Source organism: Nicotiana tabacum, chromosome 7 (genome assembly GCF_000715075.1).
Source record: "Nicotiana tabacum cultivar K326 chromosome 7, ASM71507v2, whole genome shotgun sequence".
Lineage (NCBI taxonomy): Eukaryota > Viridiplantae > Streptophyta > Magnoliopsida > Solanales > Solanaceae > Nicotiana > Nicotiana tabacum.
This window is the reverse complement of record NC_134086.1, coordinates 127774259-127798448: the sequence shown is the minus strand read 5'-3', so window position 1 is coordinate 127798448 and position 24190 is coordinate 127774259. Positions and strand designations below refer to the sequence as shown.

Genomic DNA, 24190 nt, shown 5'->3' with positions numbered 1-24190 from the left:
CATAATCATCCCGTATTTCTGCATATTTCTGAAATCAATCGCTGAGTATGAGCTTAAATCTTTTTTCACGAAGAAACTTGGAATAACACCAATAAGACTAAATGAAATCAATCGCTGAGTATGAGCTTAAATCTTTTTCCACGAAGAAACTTGGAATAACGTTTGTACTTTGAAAGCTGCATGTGTTGAAAACTCAAGAATCGACTGCTTCAAGTCAAATTAAAGCTAAATTTTAGTCTTTGGATTTTAACATTAATTGGTAAACGGCAAGACAAATGGCAAGGGAAAGAGATAGTATAGGAATAATTAAGGCACTTACAAAAGTTAGGGGAAGAAAAAGTGGGATGGAATGGGACTTATCCATCTTATTAATTTGGTCTTTACAAGTCAGGTGAGCAAGTGGTAAATCTTGGATTTTTCTCTTCCTGATTCTTCTCCAACGAATTGAAGGGTCAAATCCTTTTCAAGCTAAGGGAATGTCAAAGAAGACACTTGTGTTGATATAAATGTGTCAATTTGAGGGAGGTCCTAATTTGGGTCATTTTCTTGCATCTCCAAGTGTCTAAACGCCAGATTAATCACCCACATCACCTTTTACCTGGATTGGTGTGCACTTCATTAATAATAGCATAGAATTACATTCATACCACGCCATAAGCTCGAATGTACTTGAGATCATTAGAATGACCTTATAAAGGTTCATCCTGTGAAGATGAATCACAAAAGTAACTGCTAATTTCCTTGAAGCAAATTCAATTTTCCTTTGTTTATGTATTTTTTATTTCAACTATTATACATCCAATAACAATGACATTTTCATTAGTTTTCCAAAGGTAGTTAACATATCAAATGGAGGAGAAAAAATAGTACGTTCATATAGATATACTTCAGTGTCCTGGTAAATATGATGTATAAAAGAATAGAGTAATGAAGAAAAGATATGAAAGCTTTTTATTGAAAAACAAAACAAACTTGACAAATAGCCACGGTAGCTGCAACATGGTCAAAATATAAGGTACATTCAACGATTTTCCATTTCCTTTCTCCTGATAAAGTAAATGTAAGTTTTACGATAGAAATATATGTGAAACTTCACGTGAAAAATACTAAAAAATCAATTCTTTAATACATTATTAAGCCTAAAGGTTTTGAACATTGGGAATGTCTTGTATTTTATAGTAGAAGTAAGAATATTTTTGTTCAAAATACCAGTCTTTGTCGTGAAAAGTATTACACGAACATTTTCTGAGCAAGGAACAATATGAAAAAATCTTTGAATTACCTTCTAGATAGTCTCCGACCTAGGAAGAAAACATTAAAAGCAGTAGCTTTCAGATTACCAACATGTTACCTACAAGGTAACTGAATACCATCAAGTATATCCATGCAAACCTACAATTATTAAATGATAAGTAGAACCGCATCCAGTAGATACTGTACCTGACTTCTTAGGCTTCTCAAATTTCTTTAACGATAAATCAGTGGATTAAGCAACATCTGATCAGCTGCTTTCCAATTGAGAAGTAGCACGAACTTTGCATGTCTACCGAGGAACTGTACCGCCTGAGAGTATTCAAGTATGATCATCAAATATAATCAGATTCCCATGTATTAATGAGTCATCTTTTTAACATATATTTACTGTTAGCATTAACACTCAGCCACCAAAATTACATATTTTAGCAACGGAATGTTGTTGGCCAGAAGTAGACATATTGACCTGCAGCAGAAAATAGAGGCCATTCACTATATAGATCAAAAGGTAGACTTCGCATTTTAGGAGAAGCAGTTGACATGATAATAGGAACTATTTTTCCAAGAACCATTTTGGACTGTGATAGTGATACTATGGAACAATCTATGGCTGCTACAGGGGATACAAATTACCTCTCTGATGTATCTGATTTAACTTTTAGTTGTTAATTTAACCAATCCCCCCTTCTAACCAAAAAAAGAAGAAGAAGATAACACAAATAAACATGAATTCATACATCACATAATATGAAGATTAATTAATAATAACATTCTAATACTGATAATCCAAAAAGTTGATAAAACACATAAAATCACATGACTCTGCAGTACATATAAATTCCGAATTCAATTTACCACCAAATTGTTGCGGTTAAGCCAATCACATGACTCTATAAATTGTAATACAGATAGTTATTGAACCATGACACTATTCACAATCCTGTATATTGGGCATGACTTGTTGACTATCCTCGCATTTTTATGCTATAACATCAATCTGAGATTTAATTCCAGGCAGGGAAATGATAGATATATAAACATAAATGTAAGGCGAGAAGTATACTCACATCTAATTTAAAATAAGTAGAAGGAACTTCTTGCTCAATAAGACTAACCAACGACATATGAGTTGGTCATATTTTCCCTAAATATCACCAAAGATCACATAGGCATGTGGAACATAACATAAGATTCATGACATTTACACATTTTGATGCTTACCATATGGTTCATTGTCCACTAATAGTGTATTCCGATCACCTATCAATTGATAGTAGTTCCCATGTTTATCGATCCAGCTCCTCTCAAATCTGCCAGAGGAATTTTTTCTTGATCAGATAATTGGTTCAAGCCTGTCACAGTTACAAACAGACGATCCACGCCCTGTTCTGTTGCAATGCATGAAATATTGACCATTATATTGAAATAATGAGAGTTTAAGAACCAAATAGTGCTTTGCAAAACGTTTTTTATCAAACACCTTAGATGCATCACCCTTCAATAGCAGAGTAATGGTGAGAGTCATTTATAGGAATCACATATTACACAAAGTACTCACAAGAGAGAACGAAAACCGAGAACATAACCGTCACACAACTTCAGATCCGCTTTTTTAAGAAGGAAGAAAACAAATTAAAAATAAAGCAGAAAAACACACGCTTTCAATTCACTGTCAATGGACTGGACACCTTTAAAGAATAAAATTTGCAGACTATAAACATCATCTACACAACCAAAATTAGGAACAAAAAATATGCACCTAGGTATTTATTTCCAAACATGCATATCAAAATCAGATGGAATTTCAGACATGCATGAAGAACATCTAGCAAGAAATTATTCAAAAGAATATAAAAACAAAACACAACAGAAGCTAGAAAATTAATAGCTAGCAGATTATAAAATTAGAAAGAGCGAGCATTCAAGAAATAATTCTGAAAAAAGGAACAGGAGAACACTTGGACATATAAATTCCCACACTAAAAAAGGGAAAAAGAAAGAAAAGCCCATAAAAATCGATAAATTCACCCAAAGAAAGATGATACATTGAACTCTTGAAGTAGCGAAGCATGAGGAAAATTGCAGAGAGCCGTGGAGATATCAGAAATAGTGAAGTAAACATGGTTTATTGCACAACAAAGATGCAGTACACGTGTAAAATCACTAATGAGGTAAGCCCAACTATAAAGTATTATGCACACTGCCTTTTGTACAACTTAAAATTGCAGTGTTCGTACACCCAAAGTCTCACTTCTAATATATAGTAAAGTATTGCTTGGTTTGGTACAAACGCCATATGCGAATAACTATTTCTTATATTTACTCTCCAGCAATTTCTGCAGTCATCTACTAATCCTTGTCAACCCTTTTTTGCATGGAGTGACCAGGGCAAAGCTTAGCCTGTTAATGAAAATCAGAAACCTAAAACATGAATGAAAATAGTGAGAATTGACCAACTGGCAACCCCCTCACCACTTAAACACCTCAACCCAAAATAACAACTACCCCTTCTTTTCTGCAACTCCATCCCTTGTGGAACAACTTGCAAAGTGATGCCAGTGTATTGCCATTTGCCTTTGAGGTCACTAATTACAGGGTAAAAAAGAACATCTCCCCAAAAGCTCAGAATAAATTAAGTTCATAGCCATTATGAACTTAACTCTTTCTTGGTCTGTCTTGCTCCAAATCTGTTGAGGTGTACAAAAAACAAATTACTGGTCAAATTTTAAGCATTGTCAATAACAATTTCAAGAAGCAAAAATTCAGAGGCAAAAGAACTATCAAATTTAACAGAGTTACGAAAGGCAAAGATCTTACCATTTGTTTAAGAGAGCCCAAAATGCTTTCAAACTGCTAGCTCAATCATTACTCGAACTGAGACCTTAAAGGTTGAATAGCCCACGAAGGTGGAGGTGCCTGAAGCAGGATTGGTTTCCCAGTAATAGGATGCTCAAAAGATAAACTTTCTGCATGAAGATCATGACCATCATATCTGCTGCCTTTCCAATCATAGACACCTTCATATCGTACATCTCCTCGTATAGGAATTCCAAGATACTGGCAATGCAAGCGAATTTGATGTGTTCTTCCGCTTCGAGGGCGTGCCCTGACCAAAATCTCATCGTTCTTCAAGTCACAACCAATGACTGATTTCTCTTGAACTATGACTACAGCTTCATCTTTTTGTAAGTCAGAGACCTCTTTAAAACCACTGTTCACTGATAATACTTCAAAAGTGGTCTCCATGTCTTTAACAAGTGATCCACCTGGCAGTTTCCTGCCCACATCTGATGCAGCATAAACACGCCAAGCTCCATATTTTGATCGGCCATGACCTGATTTAACAGTTATTTTTTCCCATTTTGGAGCAAGCCCAACACAGAAAGCCAGGTATGTTTTCCGTACCTTATGGTCTGTAAATGCTTTTACAAACTTAGCTGCTACTTTGTGCAACTTAGTAATCAACATCACACCACTCGTATCACGATCAAGTCTATTAGCTAAATGAAGCTCGGAAACATTAGCCCCTGAAGATATTAAAAGTGGTGGTTAAAACGCAAGGAAACCTCAGAAGTACCCAAGTGGCATTTGTCAATTTATTTCTTCACTTAAACATAAGATGATTAAAATGTCTGTTTCACAGTACAAGTTATGGACATCCATAAGTCCCTGAAAGACCATCAACTTCATTCCTCTTCTCTCCTAAAACCATCTTTAGGCATTTAAAAGCCTCTATTTGATTATACATGGTGAATAAACAGAAGTACAAGAGTTATACCTATCAAGCATCTTTTATACCTATCATGAACTTCATTCCTCTTCTCTCCTAAAACCATCTTTAGGCATTTAAAAGCCTCTATTTGATTATACATGGTGAATAAACAGAAGTACAAGAGTTATACCTATCAAGCAAGGATTTATTATGTATATCATTCATCAGAAAAACAACTAAATCATCTGTTTTCCTTCCTCCCTGGATAAGAAAGGACGGGGTAAAATATTTCAATACCTTTTCTTTTTGAACTGGTAGTATATTTCACTACTGGTAGGCAAACTCAATGCCTAGTTCTTTCATATAATGAGCTTCAGCACATTGTTGCCACTGTATAAATAGTTTTGATAACAAGATTCCCTGTACCTTGTGTGATAACACTAGATAGGATAGGACTAGAAGCAAAGTAACTAATTCTATCAGAAAGGTGGTTCTTATATTATCTTTCCGGAGTGGGAATAGGTGGAGACTCTTAGGGGCCATTTGGTTCATGAACTAGTTATACGGAGATTATAATATTTAATAAAACGATTATTATACGACAAATAATAATAGAAGGATCATTACATAGAAATACATGGATTCTCATGAGGTGAATAATAATACATGGATTGCTATGTGATATATAAGAATGCATGTATTGTTATGTGGAGATCACAATATACGCGCATTTTTTTTGTTGATAAGGAATAATATACGTGCATTCTTATTCTACGTTCTATCTTGTGTAAAACAACAAATTCCCATATAAGTTATACAAAGCTTTACATTAGAGACCAAAACGTGTTTTAGTAATGAAGAGCAGTATTAGCAAATGTAGAGTTTTTACTAAAAACCAATTTTTCATAAAGCTTTATGGTCAGATTAGTTTCTATTATATGACAAACCAAACAAGTCTTGAGGTTTTAATTTTGTATGGGGTAAAATTGGTTGATGACAGTTAGTCGAATGGTGAGGTTACACGTGGAACAAAAGGCAAGTGGAAAGTGAACCAACACATAGCTGTCACCGGATGCGGGTGTGTGATTGGTGCAGGATGAATCCCGAAGAGAATGTGAGCTGAGAATTAAGATTCAAAGATATGATATCGAATAGCATTTAATGAGCCGCCGTTACAGAAAATATCATCATTCAAAACCAGTCGTTATGCATCTATCAATGACGATTTTATTCTTATTCAAGAGGAGCATGATTTTAGGATCTTGTCTGCCTAAGTAAGCTAGAAATAGGAAGATTAACATCCATTATGACACATGAAATTTCTTGTACAAAAAAGGCTATACTCTATCGCCATATACTCAATTTTAACACTTGAACATTATATTCATCCTTGCCACCGGAAAAGGCTAAAGTCCTTAGTCAGGCTTGTTATCTTCTTTGATTTCATTTGATAATCTTATGTATGTTTTCATTTACTTACTGTTTTTGGGTCAAATCGATTCGCTTGTCTATAAATCACGCTATAAATTCAACTGTACCGTTTTACGGATAAACAAATTCAATTCTAACCTATGTGATTAAACATGGTCTAGTGAATAAAACAATCCCATAACCGATATATACTCTAGATTATCTTTATCAAATCTGCAAATGCGTCATTGTTATCAAACCTCTCTTGAGGCGCGGTAAGACCTTGAAACTAGGTGAAGCCCAAGTTAGACACTTTGTCTTGCTTAGATAGCGCTTTAATGCGCTAAACAAAGGCATTGAAGGCATACGCCACTTCACCGAGGAATCGGTCTTTAATAAAGAATAGCTAAATAATAAATATGTTAGTAAATTGTAAACTTTTTTAATCCAAATGTTATCCGTGAGTTCATTTTCTCCACTTCAAACTCCAGATATTACAGAAAACAACCAAATATTAACCGTAGCGTAAAATAAAAAAATAAAAAGATGAAAGAAATCTCACCATTGTCTTTAAGTAAAGCAGGGAGTGAAGACAAAACACTCTCACAGTAAATTCCTTGGGGCTTATTAACCGCAATGAGCCATTCATCTTCAAAGATAACATGGCTTCTAGAAAGAGTAAAAAGAGCGGATTTTGAAGAAGCAGTTAAGGCTCTATGCGGCTCTATTTCCTTAGATATGTCAGGCATTGGCGGAGATAATGGAATTGGGTAGTTTGTGTTTGCCGCTGTGGCTGAATCAAAGTAGCTTCTTTGGTTCGCCATGATGGAGATGAATCGATGGCGTCGGAAGATTCTGCCAGATGAACTGAGCAAAGGTATTTGACCAAGAGGGAACTTTACTGTCATTTGAGGGAACTTTTTCCCCTAACATTTATCAATACTGCCCTAAAGTTTTTCAGTTTAGTGTATTAATAATATTATATAAAACTAGTATGTATAAACGTGTTAATGCCACATAATGGTTTAAATATTTATTTACGTGAAGGAATAATAAAATTTAATTAATAGAGAAATTTTATATATATTACTACAACAATCATCTAAATGCCGAAAAATATTATTACATTAGCATAATATGTGAATTCAAAATGAAAGGACATCATCAAAACTTACATAAATGATCAATTTTAGTCATATTAAGTAGATAATTATGTATTGTAATTTAAAGATATCTAATGTAATGGTATCTTACCGAACACTTCTTTATAGACAATATTTTTTGTATATGTTTCCTTATAATACTTTGGTTATTCTGCCATAACCAGAACTCTTGTTGTCGATATTGATATCTCTTTTGAAAGTGCAACATATAGTTATTCACGTAAGAAAACATATTATAGTAAATATAGTCCAATATTTAGGATGTTTGTCCGTGTGCTTTATTTATTATAACTATAAAACATAAACATACTGAAAATTATTTTCACATGAATTTAGAAGAATATTCTTTAGTTTTGGAAGACGAAAGTTGAATTCGGGGATAAACAGACACTTAGAAGCACATTGACCAGTATGATAAGTTCCGCATATATGACGTTATCATTAAAACTTCTATATACCATATGTGTACTATTACATAAGTTATTCAGCAGATCTAAGTTTTCAGTAGCATGAGGGGCATATTTTTCTTCAAAATCAACCTATATGCAATGAAAGATCAATTTTAACTTAATCTATTATATATATGGTCACACTAATATCCGTAAGAAATAATGAACTTGACAATAAACATGTACGGTAGAAAGTCATTTGGTATTAAAGTATTTAAGTATTTTTCTTGGTAGTAATTGTTGGTATCATCTTTTGCTGAGTCAAAACTAAAAAATATTTTGTTTTACCATAAAATTAGCGATCAACCTTTTATTTAGTTGATCAATAAATTCATTTCTACTAACTAAGATAGCTCTTTAATTTCTATCATGTAATTCTCATAAATTGCATTTTAATCTAATGATGAAAATATTTTCTTATTAAATGCACTACTATTATCAGTGAGGTTGATAACCAAGTGTTCTAGAAGAACCAAATCATCTTTTATTGGATGCTCTTCTTCGTTTCCGACACAAAGCAAGAAGTCACTAAATGTTGGATCTGTTCTTACTTTTATATTTCTTGTCATTTGAATATTTTTTGTTTGAGGTCATAAGCATAATTTTGGCAAGCTAGATTTTACAATTTCTACTTTGGTCAATTTTGAAACTACTGATCATTTTTTACAGAAATTACCTCCCAAACTATTACTTTTCCACCAAACGGTTCATCGATATCCAATATATCTCTAAAACTCTGGGCGATTGTTTCGATCGTTTGACGCTTAGCCAAAAACACTTCATACCATATTATCACTTTTGCTTTCCCTATAAATTTAGTATAATTGTTCTGCTTTGATATATTTGTGATGGTTATTTCAGAAATTTGAAGAGGTATATCAAATCTAAAGTGAGTTGTACGACCTCATAATAAAATCGTTGTTGGTACACCACTTGTTCTTATTTCTAACAATATCATGCCTCTTGATCTGATATTTGCAAGTAATGTATGGCATAAGAATATTATTTTGATTCCGCCGGAGGCATCTACAAAGGATAATCTCGCTATACCAGAGTCGACTTTTTATAATATAGTCTTGAAAGGTTATTCTTGTTCAGGATTTAGCTTTGATTGTGCTTCCTCAAACACTTGTATGGCATTCTTAATATTATACTAATCTTTTTTACTTTGTAATCTATTTTTTTAATTTCTAATACTATTTTTATGGAATAAATTTATGTATCCTGAATTTTTTTTTTACTTGAAAAATAATTTTACTCGTATGATGAATTTGAAAAATAATTTAATTAGATTCTCTTGCTAAATAATTAATTGAAAGATTTGATTATTAAGTTTTAATATTATATATAATTTATTTTCTGTTGATTTAGATTCTTAATACTAGTTCATCTCATGTTTGAATATTTAACCGTAATTATAATTTTATCCACTATAAACTTCATTTTCAAAGAATAAAAAGATTGATATGGCATTCCATTTTTAGATCTTTATGATTGCAAAATCATTAGTGGTATTGGCTCTTACCAATCTTTTTCTTTCTTTTCTCACACATTTATATTCTTAATTTTTTTTAGTTGTTCTTTAATAATTGGGTATATTTTTCTATATTATACGAAAAATTAATAATAAAAAAATATTATTTGAGTAGGAAAGCAGTTCAAATATAATATTGTAATGACCCGACCGGTCGTTTTGAACTCTAGCGCATCGTTCAGCAGTTTGAGGCCATGAGCAGCTTCACTTCAGGTATTATGACTTGTACGCATGGTCGAAATTAAATTCCGAAGAAGTTGGAGTTGATTTGGAAAGGGAATTCTCATTTCGGAAGCTTTAAGTTGAAAGAATTGACTAAGATTGGATTTTAGAGTAAACGACCTCGAAATCGGGATCTGAAGGTTCCAGTAGGTTCGTATGATGATTTCGGACTTGGGTGTATGCCCGGATCGGGTTTTGGATGACCCGGGAGCGTTTTGGCACCTATTGTGGAAGTTAGCATTTTGGAAGAAATTTCATAAGTTTGGGTTGAAGTGCATTTCAGTATTATCGATGTCCGTTTGGGATTCCGAGTCTGGGAGTAGCTCCATATGGTGATTCTGGAGTTGGGAGCGCGATCGGAAGTGAATTCGGAGGTCCGTAGGTCATTTTGAAGTCATTTGGCTAAAGATAGAAATTTGAAGGTTTTTGAGAAGTTTGACTGAGAGTTTGTGTTGGCCCAAGTTCAGGTGAAGTTTTGAAGAATGACAAATGAACTCAGTCATGGACCAGGTCCATCATGCACAGTATTTATCAACTTAGACATGTGAGATACGCGTGAAGGAGATAAGTCTCAGTGATCAAGCAACAATATCTCCTGAACTGATCGAAAAGGTTGCATATTGGATGAGGAGAGAAAGTCTCCTTATGGGAACAGGACACAATCCGGATAAAGGATAGGGTTGGAGTTTGTATTGTACAAGGACTCAACTTCGATGGAAGATCAACAATTGAGTCTCAATCAAACTCTGATTACTAACTCATTAAATAACAATGATTGTTCTCTTTTACAGGTGTTGCACATACGCAGAAGTTAAACTAAATTGAGAGCAAACGAGCAAGGAAATTTTGCGAGCAATTTATGTGAGATTTAAGTATGCACACCTGAAGCTACTTGAACGAGATAGAAGAACCAGTTCCGTTGTATTTATTCTTATTCTAGTTCAATTGTAGTAGGTGGTTTAAAGTTGTACCTTTTCAGCTTTCATAGAAGCATTTGTAATAGGTACTTTGAGTATTCAAGTTATAGGCTAACTTGAAGGTGTCGCAACAGTTGAGGTTGTGTGTTACATAGGGATTAGAGTTAATCCTTAGGTTTACAAAGAGCTTTGTAAATGCTGTTTTGGCTCAGTGATTTTAGTGGATGTTTGGGAAAATCCTACTGAGTAGTAGGTCATGATTTTTTCACCTTTTGAGCCATGTGTTTTCCACATGAAAATCTATGTGTTCTTTATTTTTTGTACTTTTAATTCCGCAACAGTAGTAATTAGAACACCTAGAAGAACCAGGTTCTTCTAGATCGAAAAATTGGGTACCACACAAATAACCCCCCTCTCTTGTGTGGTATTGACGTTTAGAACATCAATTGGTATCAGAGCAGGTTATCCTTGAAGAGGTTAACACCTTCGAAAAAGATCAACATGAGTGCACCACCTGGGAACTGGGAAGGGCAATCCACTGCCAGGCCTCCACTGTTCAATGGACAATACTACTCTTGGTGGAAGAACAGGATGAAGGATCACATTATAGGAGAAGGCTATGAACTCTGGAACATAGTCACCGATGGCCCTTTGGCAACTGCAATGAAAAATGAGGAAGGAGTGGATGTGCCAAAGACAAGGGTTGACTGCACTGCTGAAGACCTAAAGAAGTGGGAGAAAAATGCTAAGGCCAAGAAATGGCTTGTGTGTGGACTAGGTCCAGATGAGTACAGTAGGATCCAAAGCTGTACTACTGCCAAGGAGATATGGGATACTTTGCAAGTGGCTCATGAAGGAACACCTCAAGTGAAAAGATCCAGAGGAACACTGATGTATTCTCAATATGAGAATTTTACTATGAAGGAAGGAGAAACTATCCAAGAGATGTATACTAGGTTCACTACACTGACAAATGAACTTAAGTCTCTTGGAAGGATTATTCTTGAGGAAGACAAGGTTGAGAAAATCCTGACAAGGGTTCTGTCAGTCTCATGGGAAAGCAAAATCACTGCCATTCAGGAATCCAAGAATATTGCTACTCTCAGACTGGATGAACTGATTGGAAATCTTACTGCTTATAAACTGAGAAGGCAAACCATGAAGATGGATACACCCAAGAAGGAGAGAAGCCTAGCTCTCAGAATTGCTGAAGGTTCAAATCTGGAAGATGATGAGATGGCTATGATCACTAGAGATTTCAAAAAGTACCTGATGAGAGGAAAGGGTTCTTCAAGAGGTACAACCTTTAACAAGTCAAGAGCTCCTGAGAAACAGACCAATGAAGGTTGCTACAAGTGTGGTAAGACTGATCACATGATCAAGAACTGCCCTTAATGGGAAATCGAGTGAAATAAAGAAAGGACTGAACGAAGGAACATGAAGAAGGAACAGGTTCAACCAAAAAGGAACAAAGGTTCAACCAAGGCTATGGTTGCTGCTTGGGGAGAAACTTCAGATAAACACTTAGAAGATGAAGTTGAAGAAGAGCAAGCACTAATGGCCATCGGAGAATCAGATGATGAACAAGAGGTAAGTATCCTTCATCTCAAAGATAAAATTAAATTTTTGTCTAAAGAAAAGTTGGCTGAGCTATTACTAGACTTCATTGATGAGTCTGAGATAATTAACAATGAGAAGGAAGTTCTGTCTAGGGAATGTGTGATCCTAAAAGCAAAATGCAAAAGTCTAGAGTCTAGGGCTAATGAGAGTGATAACACAAATGCTGAGTTGAAGAACCAGGTTCTTGAACTTGATAACAGTGTCCTAGAACTTAGGTCTGAAAACTTAAAACTGAAACTAGGAACAGGAAAGAAGAAAGCTGATCACACATATCTCACTTTAGAAGAAAATTTGGGAAAAATGAAAGATGAATTGTATAAGAAAGATGAATTCATCAAAGTCCTAAAGGAAGATCTAGGAAAGGTGAAACATGAACTAGACAGAACTTGCAAGTGGAACAAGGCTTCTGATGCACTCTCTTGGCTGCAAGAGCATCACAATAGTAACAAAAGAGGACTTGGTTATGGGACTCAAGCTCCAAAATGGGACCCTAAAAGCAAGTACCTCACTCTTCCTGAAAATAAAATCTGCACACACTATGGCAAGACTGGCCATTACAAAATGAATGTAATGCAAAAGAAAAGGCAGTCAAAAGAACAAAATCTTTGTTCAAGAGAAAAACAAGTTGTCTGGGTGGGCAAGAAGGAATTTGATTCATCATTTTGCCTATAGAAAGGGACCCAAACTAGTTTGGGTTCCTAAGACTAACCCCTGATTTCTTTTTGCAGGTCCAAGTGAAAGGGAGGAGCCAAATATGGTATACGGATAGTGGCTGCTCAAAACATATTACTGGGAACAAGGACCAGTTCCTTTCACTTGAGGACTTAAAAGAAGGTAATGTCTCCTTTGGTAATGAAAAGAAAGGTGAGATCATTGGGGTTGGAAAGGTAGGTAAAACAGATTCTCATCCCATAGAGAATGTCTACCTGATAGATGGCTTGAAATATAGCCTAATAAGTGTGTCACAATTGTATGACAGAGGTAATCTTGTAGCTTTTACCTCTACCAAATGCTTTGTGATTAACCTTACCACTGACAAGATTGTTTTGCAGGGAAAAAGAGTTAACAATATTTACATTGTAGATTTGTCTACTCTCTCAGAAAATGAACTCACTTGCTTAAGTGTGTTGGTTAATGATCCCCTCCTGTGGTACAAAAGACTTGGTCATGCAAGTCTAAATCAGCTAAACAAATTAGTCTCCAAAGACTTAGTGATAGGGTTACCTAATATCAAGTTCAAGGAAGACAAAGTTTGTGAGGCATGTGCAAGGGGGAAGCAGGTAAGATCATCCTTCAAAAGCAAGAAAATGGTAAGTACAACCAAGTTGTTGAAAGTGGTCCATATGGATCTATGTGGTCCAATGAGAACCATGAGCAGAGGTGGAAAGAAATATGTAATGATGCTTGTCGATGATTATTCTAGATTTACCTAGGTTCTATTTCTAACCTCCAAAGATAAATAATTTGACATGTTTATTGCATTTGTTAGAAAAACTCAGAAACAATTAGGAAATCAACTTGCATCCATTAGGTCTGATCATGGAATTGAATTTGAAAATTCCAAGTTTGCTGAATTCTGTGATGAAAATGGTATAGATCATAAGTTCTCTGACCCTAGGACCCCTCAACAAAATAGAGTAGTTGAAAGTAAGAATAGAACTCTGGAGGACATGGCTAGAACCATGCTGCTTTCTAGTAAATTGCCCCACAGCTTTTGGGCAGAGGACGTAAACACTACATGTTACATAATCAATAGATGCATGACCAGACCTCTGGTAGAGAAAACTCCCTATGAGTTACTTAAAGGGAGAAAACCAAACATATCCCATCTTAGGGCATTTGGTTGCAAGTGCTATGTGCACAATAATGGAAAAGACTCCCTAGGTAAGTTTGATGCCAGAAATGATCAGGGAGTGTTCTTGGGATATTCTTCACATAGCAAAGCATATAAAGTGTTTAATAAAAGAACTCTATGTGTAGAAGAAAGTGTACATGTAGTATTTGATGAAACTAACATTCTTTCTGAGAGACAGGAACATGAAGATGAAGTCATAGGATTGGTAAAGGAATTGACTGAATCCCAAGCACAAGTCAAAGTGGCATCAAAAGAAGGAACATGCGATGGAATAGGTCCTTCAAATTAGGGCAACCTGACAGGGGGAACTAATCAAGGAGAAATTGAATCAAACCCTCTAGAGGAACCTGTTCCTCAGCAACAAAACATAAGAGAGACATCTAGAAGAAACCAGTTGATTGTGAAACCTCACAAGTATCAAAGTTCTCATCCCATTGAGAACATTATTACCGATCCAACATCTGGAGTCAAAACTAGATCACAGCTAAAGAATCTTTATGCTTTTGATGCTTTCCTATCTCTTATTGAACCTAAAATTTTTATTGAGGCTTTGCAGGATGCAGATTGGGTGAATGCAATGCAAGATTAACTCAACCAATTTGAAAGAAGTCAAGTTTGGCATCTAGTTCCGAGATCCAAGGACAGATCAGTCATTGGTACAAAATGGGTCTTCAGAAACAAACTTGATGAAGATGGAACAGTTACAAAAAACAAAGCAAGACTGGTGGTACAAGGATACAGCCAAGAGGAGGGCATAGACTATGATGAGACATTTGCTCCAGTTGCAAGACTAGAGGCAATCAGACTCCTCATAGCCTTTGCAGCACACATGGAATTCACTCTTCATCAGATGGATGTCAAAAGTTCCTTCCTGAATGGCTATCTAAAGGAAGAAGTGTTTGTGAAATAACCTCTAGGGTTTGAGAGCAAGGAATGTCCTGAGCATGTGTACAAGTTAGACAAGGCTCTTTATGGTCTCAAGCAGGCCCCAAGAGCTTGGTATGAACGACTATCCAAATTCCTACTAGAGCATGGTTACAAAAGAGGTAAAATTGGCAGTACCTTATTTTTAAGGAAAAAAGGTAAAGATCTCTTTGTTGTGCAAATATATGTGGATGACATCATATTTAGGGCTACCACTGATAGGCTGAGTAAGGACTTTGCAAAACTAATGGGGAGTGAGTTTGAAATGAGCATGATGGGTGAGCTTAACTTTTTTTTTAGGCTTGCAGATCAAACAAAGTCCAAATGGAACCATGATCCATCAACAGAAGTATACAAAAGAGCTAATCAAAAAGTTTTAAATGGAGGATTCTAAAGAAATAGATACACCCATTGCAACTGCCACTAAATTAGATATTGATGAACCTGGTTCATCAGTTGATCAAAAGTTGTATAGGGGTATGATTGGTTCACTCTTATATCTTACTGCAAGCAGACCTGACATTGTTTTCAGTGTAGGGCTTTGTGTTTATTTTCAGGCAAATCCAAAAGAGTCCCACTTGACTGCTGTAAAGAGGATACTGAGATATCTGAAATGCACCACTGATCTGTGTCTTTGGCATCCTAAAGGTAGTAATTTTGATCTAGTAGGATATGTTGATGTTGTTTATACATGTTTCTTAGTGGACAGGAAAAGCACCTCAGGTATGACACACTTCCTTGGTTCATGTCTTGTGTCATGGGCTACCAAAAAGCAAAATTCTGTGGCCCTATCTACTACTGAAGCTGAGTATGTTGTTGTTGCTTCTTGTTGTGCCAATTGTTATGGATCAAACAACAGCTGGTAGATTTTGGAATTGAAGTGGAATGTATTCCAATATTCTGTGATAACATTAGTGCTATAAGTATGACAAAGAACCTTGTTCATCATAAAAGGACTAAGCACATAGATGTTAGACACCACTTCTTAAGAGATAACTATGAAAAAGGATTGATTTCAATAGAATTCTGTACTACTGATAAACAAATAGCTGAGACTTTCACTAAATCACTGAGTAGAAAAAATTTTGAGAGGAACAAGTTGAAATTAGGGATGGTTAAGATCACCTAATAGGTCCAGTTCAGAATGCACAATATTAAAAAAAATAAAAAAATAAAATTTTTGATTAGGAGTTCTAACTTTGTGTAAATATCTAGATCAATTCTTACTCAGTTTCATACTTTAATTAGTATACTCCTGTGACATATGACTCACTGATCTCTTACAAAGTTTCTTCTATTTTGGCATTTGAGGCATGTTCAAGAGAGTTCTATATAAAGAACCTGGTTCATCAGTATGTGTTCATATGAAAAGCTCAGGTATGTTTTCTATACTCTGCACAATTAGAAAGATTATTTTTCCAATCATGAGCTGAAGTCCTACATTCATCAAATTCCTAGAAATTCTATCCGTTGAGCATTGAACCAGTTTCGTTCCCCTAGAACTCTAAAAACTGGGACTTTTGCCTAAAATCTAGCAATGCCTAATAATCACTAAGAGACAGGAATTATACCTTGATTAGACTTCTAATTGACCTCTGAAAAAGCTGTCGTTACTGCATTTAATTCTAGTTATCTTTAAATATACACCACACCTCTTCTTCATTAGTCCATAACCGTCAAAACTCTTCTCAAGTTCTGATCGCCCTTCTTCTCTCCAAAAATTCCCAATTTTTTATCAAGAAACAATCCACCATGACTAACCCTCAAGATAATCCTGGAACTCCCCCACCAGTATCCCCTTCTAATACATCCTCATCTACACCCCCTAGTGAAACCCAAAACCTACGTTTCATAGGTAGAAAATGTTGGCCAGAAAAATTGTAGCTTCTGGAGCTCTAAGAAAAGGTCTAAATAAGAAATTGAAGGCTAGCCAGAGGAAGGAAAGTCCTACTCAAGAATCTGACTCAAGCTCTGAGTCTGAAGCTTTTATTTCTGCTAGCGAAGGTGAAGAACATGGGTCTTCTGATACTGAAAAAATTCAAGAAACCCCTGGTGAGGTAAGTTCTTGTGCGGTATTCTCTATTGTGGTTCAAAATATAGAAAATAGATTTGTCTTGGTTGGTCCTGTCAAAGATGTAAAGGGGGCTGAATCTAGTAGAAGTGGAGGTGAAAAGAAAGAAAAAGAGATAGAGGGAGCAAGTGGTGATGAGCGGGAAAATAGGAAACAAAAAGTGCTGGCTATCTGTAGAGGTGTTGAAGAAGGTGGCAACAAGTCAGGGGGAAGTGGTTCTGGGGAGGCGGCTGAAGGGCTTGTACATCTAAGCAAGCAACAAGGTGAACCTGGTTCATGTGCTGAGAAAACACTAGCTAATCTTCTGAAGAGGGTTGGGGCCAGTTATGATCCAAAGAAGCATAAAGCTTCCACACAAAAGGCTCCAACTACTTTCAAGCCAACAAAGAAAATCAAAATGTCATCCCTAAAACCTATTGTACCTTCAGTACCTAAGGGAAGAGCCACTAGAAGTAGGGTCAAACAAAGTGAAGCTGAGTTACAGAAAGCTCTGGAAGAAAGCAAGAAGAAAAAGAAGGAGAAGGGAAAAGCAATGGTTGTGGAGAGTTTTGAGGTTGCAGAAGAAGAAGAAGAGGAGATAGAACTGGTCCATCAAGAAAGGGGAACAACTGTGGAAGTTCCTACACCCAAACCAAAAAGGGCCAAGGCTTCTTCCAAGAAGTCTTCCTCTGAACCTGTATCTGTTGAACCCTCTTTAGCCAAAAGAACCCGATCTGCAGTGAAAGCTAAGCAAGTAAACATTACTGAGGAAGAAGAAGAATGCAGTGGAGAAGGAGAAGAAGAAGAAGAGGAATCTGAAAAGGAACAAGATAGGTTTGCCATCTTTGGCAGAAGAAATTTTTTGAAAGGAAGACTGTTGAAAGACCTGGATGAGCTAGGAATGAGAAGACTGGTGGATGCCTTAGCTGCACAAGGTTGGAAGGACATGGTCCTTGAAATGGATGGGAGGCTGGCTAGGAAAGAATTGATTGAGTTTATGGCCAATGCCACAATGAAGAATGGGGTAGTCACCAGTCTGGTGAAATGAGTAAGGGTGCAGTTTGATGCACTCAAATTGGGTAAGATTCTAGACATACCTAGTGTGGGGTATGATGATTATACAAGACAAAGGTGTCCATGTCTAGATTCTCTCCCTACTGCTCTTCAAATCACTAGGAATTTTTGTGATGCCGCAACTGCTGAAGATGTGCCTGAAGCCAAGTTTGTGCATAAAAGTGAGATGAGGCCTGAGCACAAGGTCTTGTTTGAATTTGTTAACAAGTGCCTGCTGCCCAGACAGGAGAGGAGGCACACTGCCAACTACATGGACCTGGTTCTTATGGAGTGCCTTGTGAGAGGAATGCAAATCAATTGGCCTGCCTTTATTGTCAAATTACTGGACAGGGTCATAAATGGCTCCAAGGCTCATGCCACCCCATATGGGTTTATATTGACTACTGTTCTGGACAGGCTAAATGTGCCTTTGAAGAAATGGGAGATGGCATCAAGCATGGAACACTTTGGCGTCAAGACTCTTCTGGCTTGTGACTATCCAGTCAATGCCACCCCAGTTGAACCTGGTTCATCTCTGAAGACACCTGTGAACAGCAAGGTTAGGGCTTTGGTTCAAGAGTGTGGATCTAAGGATGCTGAAATTGCTAGGCTCCAGGCTCGTGTAGCTGAACTGGAAACTGAAAGAGATGGCCTCAGAACTGTGCTAGCAAAAGAAAAGGAGAAGAGTGATGGGATGCTTCAGAATATGCTCAACCTTCTCCAAACCCAGCCCTCTAGTTCCTCCAAACCTTAGGATGTCCAGTTGTTGTCTTCTGAACCAGTCTAGTACCCCCAGGGACCCAGATTAGGGACTTTTTCTGTTTTTTTCTCATATTTTGGAAGTTTTTCTTTCTTTTTGTGGTTTGTTGGTGGAAACATATCTTATCAATGACAACTGTTGTTTCTCTTGTTCTATGAAGATTCTACTCTTAATAGTTTGAATATGTTTGGTGATTATTGATGATTTCATCCATGTTTTCACTTGCGGTTGCCCAAGTGGCCATGAGTAATTACTAAAATCTGGGATTCACAATGTATGCAACTTTTCAATAATGCCAAAAGGGGGAAGAGATATTGTCCTTTACTCTTTATTCTGAATAATGTGATATTTATAACCTAATTAAACCTGGTCCTTGATGATAAGTTAAAATTCTAAGTTAATGTGTTGATGGTCAAACTGAGTTCCTACAGGTTCTTTGATTAGTAAAAGCATAGAGTTTGTCAACATCAAAAAAGGGGAATTTGTTGGCCCAAGTTCAGGTGAAGTTTTGAAGAATGACAAATGAACTCAGTCATGGATCAGGTCCATCATGTGAGGCACAATATTTATCAACCTAGACATATGAGATACACGTGAAGGAGATAAGTCTCAGTGATCAAGCAGCAATATCTCCTGAACTGATCGAAAAGGTTGCATATTGGATGAGAAGAGAAAGTATCCTGATGGGAAGAGGACACAATCCGGATAAAGGATAGGGTTGGAGTTTGTATTGTACAAGGACTCAACTTCGATGGAAGATCAGCAATTGGGTCTCAATCAAACTCTGATTACTAACTCATTAAATAACAGTGATTGTTTTCTTTTACAGGTGTTGCACATACGCAGAAGTTAACCTAAATTGAGAGCAAACGAGCAAGGCAATTTTGCGAGCAATTTATGTGAGATTTAAGTGTGCACACCTGAAGCTACTTGAACGATATAGAAGAACCAGTTCCGTTGTGTTTATTCTTGTTCTAGTTCAATTGTAGTAGATGGTTTAAAGTTGTACCTTTTCAGCTTTCATAGAAGCATTTGAAATAGGTACTTTGAGTGTTCAAGTTATAGGCTAACTTGAAGTTGTCGCAACAGTTGAGGTTGTGTGCTACACAGGGATTAGAGTTAATCCTTAGGTTTACAAAGAGGTTTTGTAAATGCTGTTTTGGCTTAGTGATTTTAGTGGATGTTTGGAAAAATCCTACTGAGTAGTAGGCCATGGTTTTTTTCACCTTTTGAGCCAGGTGTTTTCCACGTAAAAATCTCCGTGTTCTTTATTTTCTGTACTTTTAATTCCGCAACAGTAGTAGTTAGAACACCTAGAAGAACCAGGTTTTTCTAGATCGAAAAATTGGGTACCACACAAATCACCCCCTCTTGTGTGGTATTGACGTTTAGAACATTAGTTTGACTTTTTGATATCGGGGTCAGATTCCAATTGTGAAAGTTGGAGAAGGTCCGTAATGTCAAATATGACTTGTGTGCAAAATTTGAGGTCAATCGGGCGTGATTTGACGGGTTTAGGCATCGAATGTAGAAGTTTGAGATTCTAAAGTTCATTAAGCTTGGATTTGAGGCGATTCATGATTTTAGCGTTGTTTGATATGATTTGAGGCCTCGAACAAGTCCGTAATTTGTTTTGGGGCTGGTTGGTATGATTGGACGGGGTTAACGGATTTAACTGGGGTTGGAAAGAATAGCTGAATCAGTTGATATCTGGTATAACCACACCTACAAAGTTTTGGCTGTAGGTGTAGAGGCGCAGAAGCGACCAAAAGGACGCAGAACCGGTGGTGAAGGGTGAAGGCTGGGACCGCAGATGTGGTCAGGTCACCGCAAAAGTGGGACCGCACCTGCAGAAGAAGGAGCGCAGTAGCGGAAATGGGTTGGGAACCCCGGACCGCAGAAGCGGAAATTGGTCCGCACCTGCGGGAGCGCAGAAGCGGTCAAGAGACTGCAGGTAAGAAGGGAATTGAGGCAGTGAGCTCTCTTTAAAAATCGAGTTTTGGTTCATTTCCACCCATTTTCACTTCGGGTTGGACGATTTTGGAGCTTTCGGAAGAGAGATTTTCTTCATCTATGTCAAGGTAAGTTGTTCCCACTTATTAGACGTTAAATACATGGTTTTGTTTCAGATTTGAGCATGAAAATTTGGAAGAAACTTGGGGCTTGGGGAAAAACCTAGAAAATGAATATTTTGGATTTTGACCATGATTTTGGGTATGAAATTGAGAGTAAATTATATATTTGAATTTGTGAGGCTATGGGAAAATTTAATCTTCAAAAAGTTTTGGAATTCGGGCACGTGGGCCCGAGGGCGATTTGGTCAACTTTTCGATCGGGGTTAGGAATTGTTATAAATTGGATTGTAATAAGTAATTGAACATATATTAATGGATTTGCATAATTATTGGCTAGTTTTGGAGCATTGTGCATCGATTCGAGTCTTCGGAAGAGTGTGGAATGCCGGTTATGGATCTTCGGAGCGAGGTGAGTCTCCTTTCTAACCTTGTAAGAGGGATTGTCCCCGTAGGTGAAATAATTGGTTATGTGCTCCTATTTGTGGGGGCTACGTACGTACAATGTGAAGAGAGTCTATGCGTAGCTGCTAATATGTGTAAGTCCGGGTAGTCTAGGACCCAAAAGCATGCTATACTTGGAATATCTGTAATCTTGTTGGCAGTTGAACTGCTTAAATCTTATCGAATTGGTAAATGAATTTCTAAAAGGATTAAAATTCATTTTCTTAAATCTCTAAAAGAAAATCGGCTTTTATTTGGATAAAATTCCCCGATAAATTCTTCATTTGTTGTGTGAGCATGTATTTGTATGTGTACCTGCGTCACATGTATGATTCGCGAGCAGGGTGTTTGTTTATTTATGTTGACCGCGTCGCATGTATAATTCGCGAGCGGGGTAATAGATGCATCTATGGTTCGGGCCGTTCGACCCTCGATAGTGCACATTTTACATTTATGTTGGATCGGTCGTACGACCTCGGCATGATATGTGCATGCTTGGATTGCTGCTTGAGATTTATAAATGCTGATAATTGCCCTTTCTGGCCAGTGATAAATTGATAAAGATAATGAAAAGTAAATCTTTGGAAATCCTTTATTATTTGAAAAGTTGTTTACCTGTTTTCCGGCTTTATGAGTTTAATTTTGCTTTATGAAATCCATGAATTTCTCACACTTGTACTACATTATCATTGGACCACTAGTAAGTGTCGAGTCGACCTCTCGTCTCTACTTCTTCGAGATCAGATGGGATACTCATTGGGTACACGTTGTTTTCGTACTCATACTACACTTGCTGTGCCTTTTTGTTGCACAGGTTCATATGTGGCTAGTGGCGTAGCGGCAAGGTTGATACAGAGACTTAGGCGAGCTGCATTTATTGAGACGACCCGCAGCCAGCAGAGTCCCCTTCAGAGTATTTTACTGTATTTTCATTTCTGTCCACTTTGTATTCGAGACAGTTACTGTATTTTATTTCATTCCCTAGTAAATGCTCATGCCCTTGTGACACCGGGTTCTGGGATGATTATGGGGTATCTTGTATTAACTTCTTAACATTCATATTTGATTTGAAATGATTATCTTTGGCTATTGAAATTGAAGGAAAATCATAGTTTTTAAAATTTATTAAAACGAGAATTTAATTAAGTATTTTGGTTGGCTTGCCTGACAGCGGTGTCCGGCACCGTCACGGCCCTTAGTGGATTTTGGGTCGTGACAAATATAATAATATATTATCGTAGGAATTTTTTTCTCAATTTTAACGCTTTATACTGCCCATTTAGCATTTATTCTATTTTTTTGGTATTAAATATTATAGACTGGTAATGTATTACTAATATGGAGGATTCTTATGAAATTGATTTTATAAAACCTTCCTACATATTTTTAATAAGAATTCAATAGACAAGATTGTATTAATCTTAAAATCTTAAATATTAAAAAAATTAACATAGAAGTTATTATAGTCCAAAAAAATAAGTTATTACAATTATATCCTTTCCCTATGAGTTCTTCTGTTTAATATTTTAGGGCTATTTTGATCTATTAATATTATATTCATTCTTTTATAATAATATAGGCTCTCCCGTTTCTAAATAAACTAGATACACGGGCCCAACAACTTGTAACACTATTTTTGAGGACTTGTTTTCAAATATCACTTTATAGTTTTATAATGTAAAAGTTCGACTCCATGAAATAATTCTTGTAAGGCAAAGAGGCTTACAAAGTTCCTGTAAGGCATGAAACGTTTTTTAGCCTCAAAATAAATTTAAGAGTGAGTTCCTAACTTCATAACAACACCACAAACCCAATGTGCTATTGTTGTGAAGTTAGTGTTTAACCAAAAAGTGTAATTTCGGTCAAAGCTTTAATTTAGAAGAATACGGGTTACTGATAATCAAAACTGAATAAAAGAAAGTGATTTTGCTAACAATAAGATAGACAGAAGAAAAAAAGTAAACCAGTATATTCAGATGATGTCCTTACAAATGATCCATTCTCTCCTTTTTTATAGCTATCTCAAAGATATACATTTTGCCTTTGTCATAATAAAGCCATTATAGACAATTAAAGGCATTAAAGTTACGTTACATAATCATTGTAATTTAATACAGATTCTCTAACGTTTTTAGTATTAAATATTGTATCTATACTCTCTTGTATTGTCAGATTCATTCTTCTTGATTTTTGGGTATAAATAGGGACGAGCATTGAGTTTTTTGAATAACAGCTCGTGCCTCTACTTGTACCTCTGCTCGTATCTGTTGCAACTCGTGTATCTTTGCTAATCATCATTCTTTGACCAGCCTTTGTGTCATGACACGTCATCTTTCCATCACTTCAATATGTAAACTCAATTTTTTCCAATACAGATAGTCCCCCCACTTGCCATTTATTCATCAATTGAATATTTGGGAAGTGGATTTTATTAAAGCAGGAATTTTGCCGCCATTAATGCTATTGTAGAATCGACGCTTCAATGGTCACTTTCATTTAATGCTTATCACACATGGCATTTTTTTATTGGTTCTGCGACTTTGCAACGCTTTTTAAGGCTCTTTTATAGTTTCACCAATTACGAGGCGGCAATTCTCATTATGACTTTTCCATCATTGCACATTTTCCTTTGACGGTTGCTTCTTAGTGTAAATATAGTTTTTCGCCTTTGTCCTTATCACATAAAGTTCTCTGAATATTCAATTCTTGAATTTTTGTTTGCTTCTTCCTCGTACTATCATGTCTTCATCT

General features: G+C 36.3%; 1 protein-coding gene across 3 annotated transcripts; it reads right to left on the bottom strand.

The window, feature by feature from the left end:
• Positions 1–105: 105 nt before the first annotated feature.
• Positions 106–7326, bottom strand: LOC107811777 (RNA pseudouridine synthase 1). 3 transcript variants are annotated; one of them, XR_012693527.1, is made up of 6 exons: positions 6939–7326; positions 4072–4781; positions 3727–3941; positions 2476–2564; positions 1441–1720; positions 106–598 (listed from the first exon to the last, which is right to left on the bottom strand). XR_012693527.1 is itself a non-coding variant. In XM_016636767.2 (3 exons), the coding sequence occupies exons 1-2, from the start codon at positions 7282–7284 to the stop codon at positions 4120–4122; spliced, it is 1008 nt and encodes a 335-aa protein (XP_016492253.1). In that variant the 5' UTR covers positions 7285–7326; the 3' UTR covers positions 3366–3941; positions 4072–4119. The 3 variants fall into 3 exon arrangements, 1 of the variants encoding a protein (XP_016492253.1); XR_012693528.1 differs by having other exon boundaries at positions 108–598; positions 1441–1563; XM_016636767.2 differs by lacking the exons at positions 106–598; positions 1441–1720; positions 2476–2564 and having other exon boundaries at positions 3366–3941.
• Between the last annotated feature and the right edge of the window lie 16864 nt (positions 7327–24190).

What these genes read in the sequence shown, in the direction of transcription:
- LOC107811777 (XM_016636767.2), bottom strand. Translation starts at nt 7,284, where the DNA reads ATGACAGTAAAGTTCCCTCTTGGTCAAATACCTTTGCTCAGTTCATCT. An exon ending in TGCTTTACTTAAAGACAATG is followed by an intron (nt 4,782 to 6,938) that starts GTGAGATTTCTT and finishes TAATATCTTCAG; the next exon opens with GGGCTAATGTTTCCGAGCTT.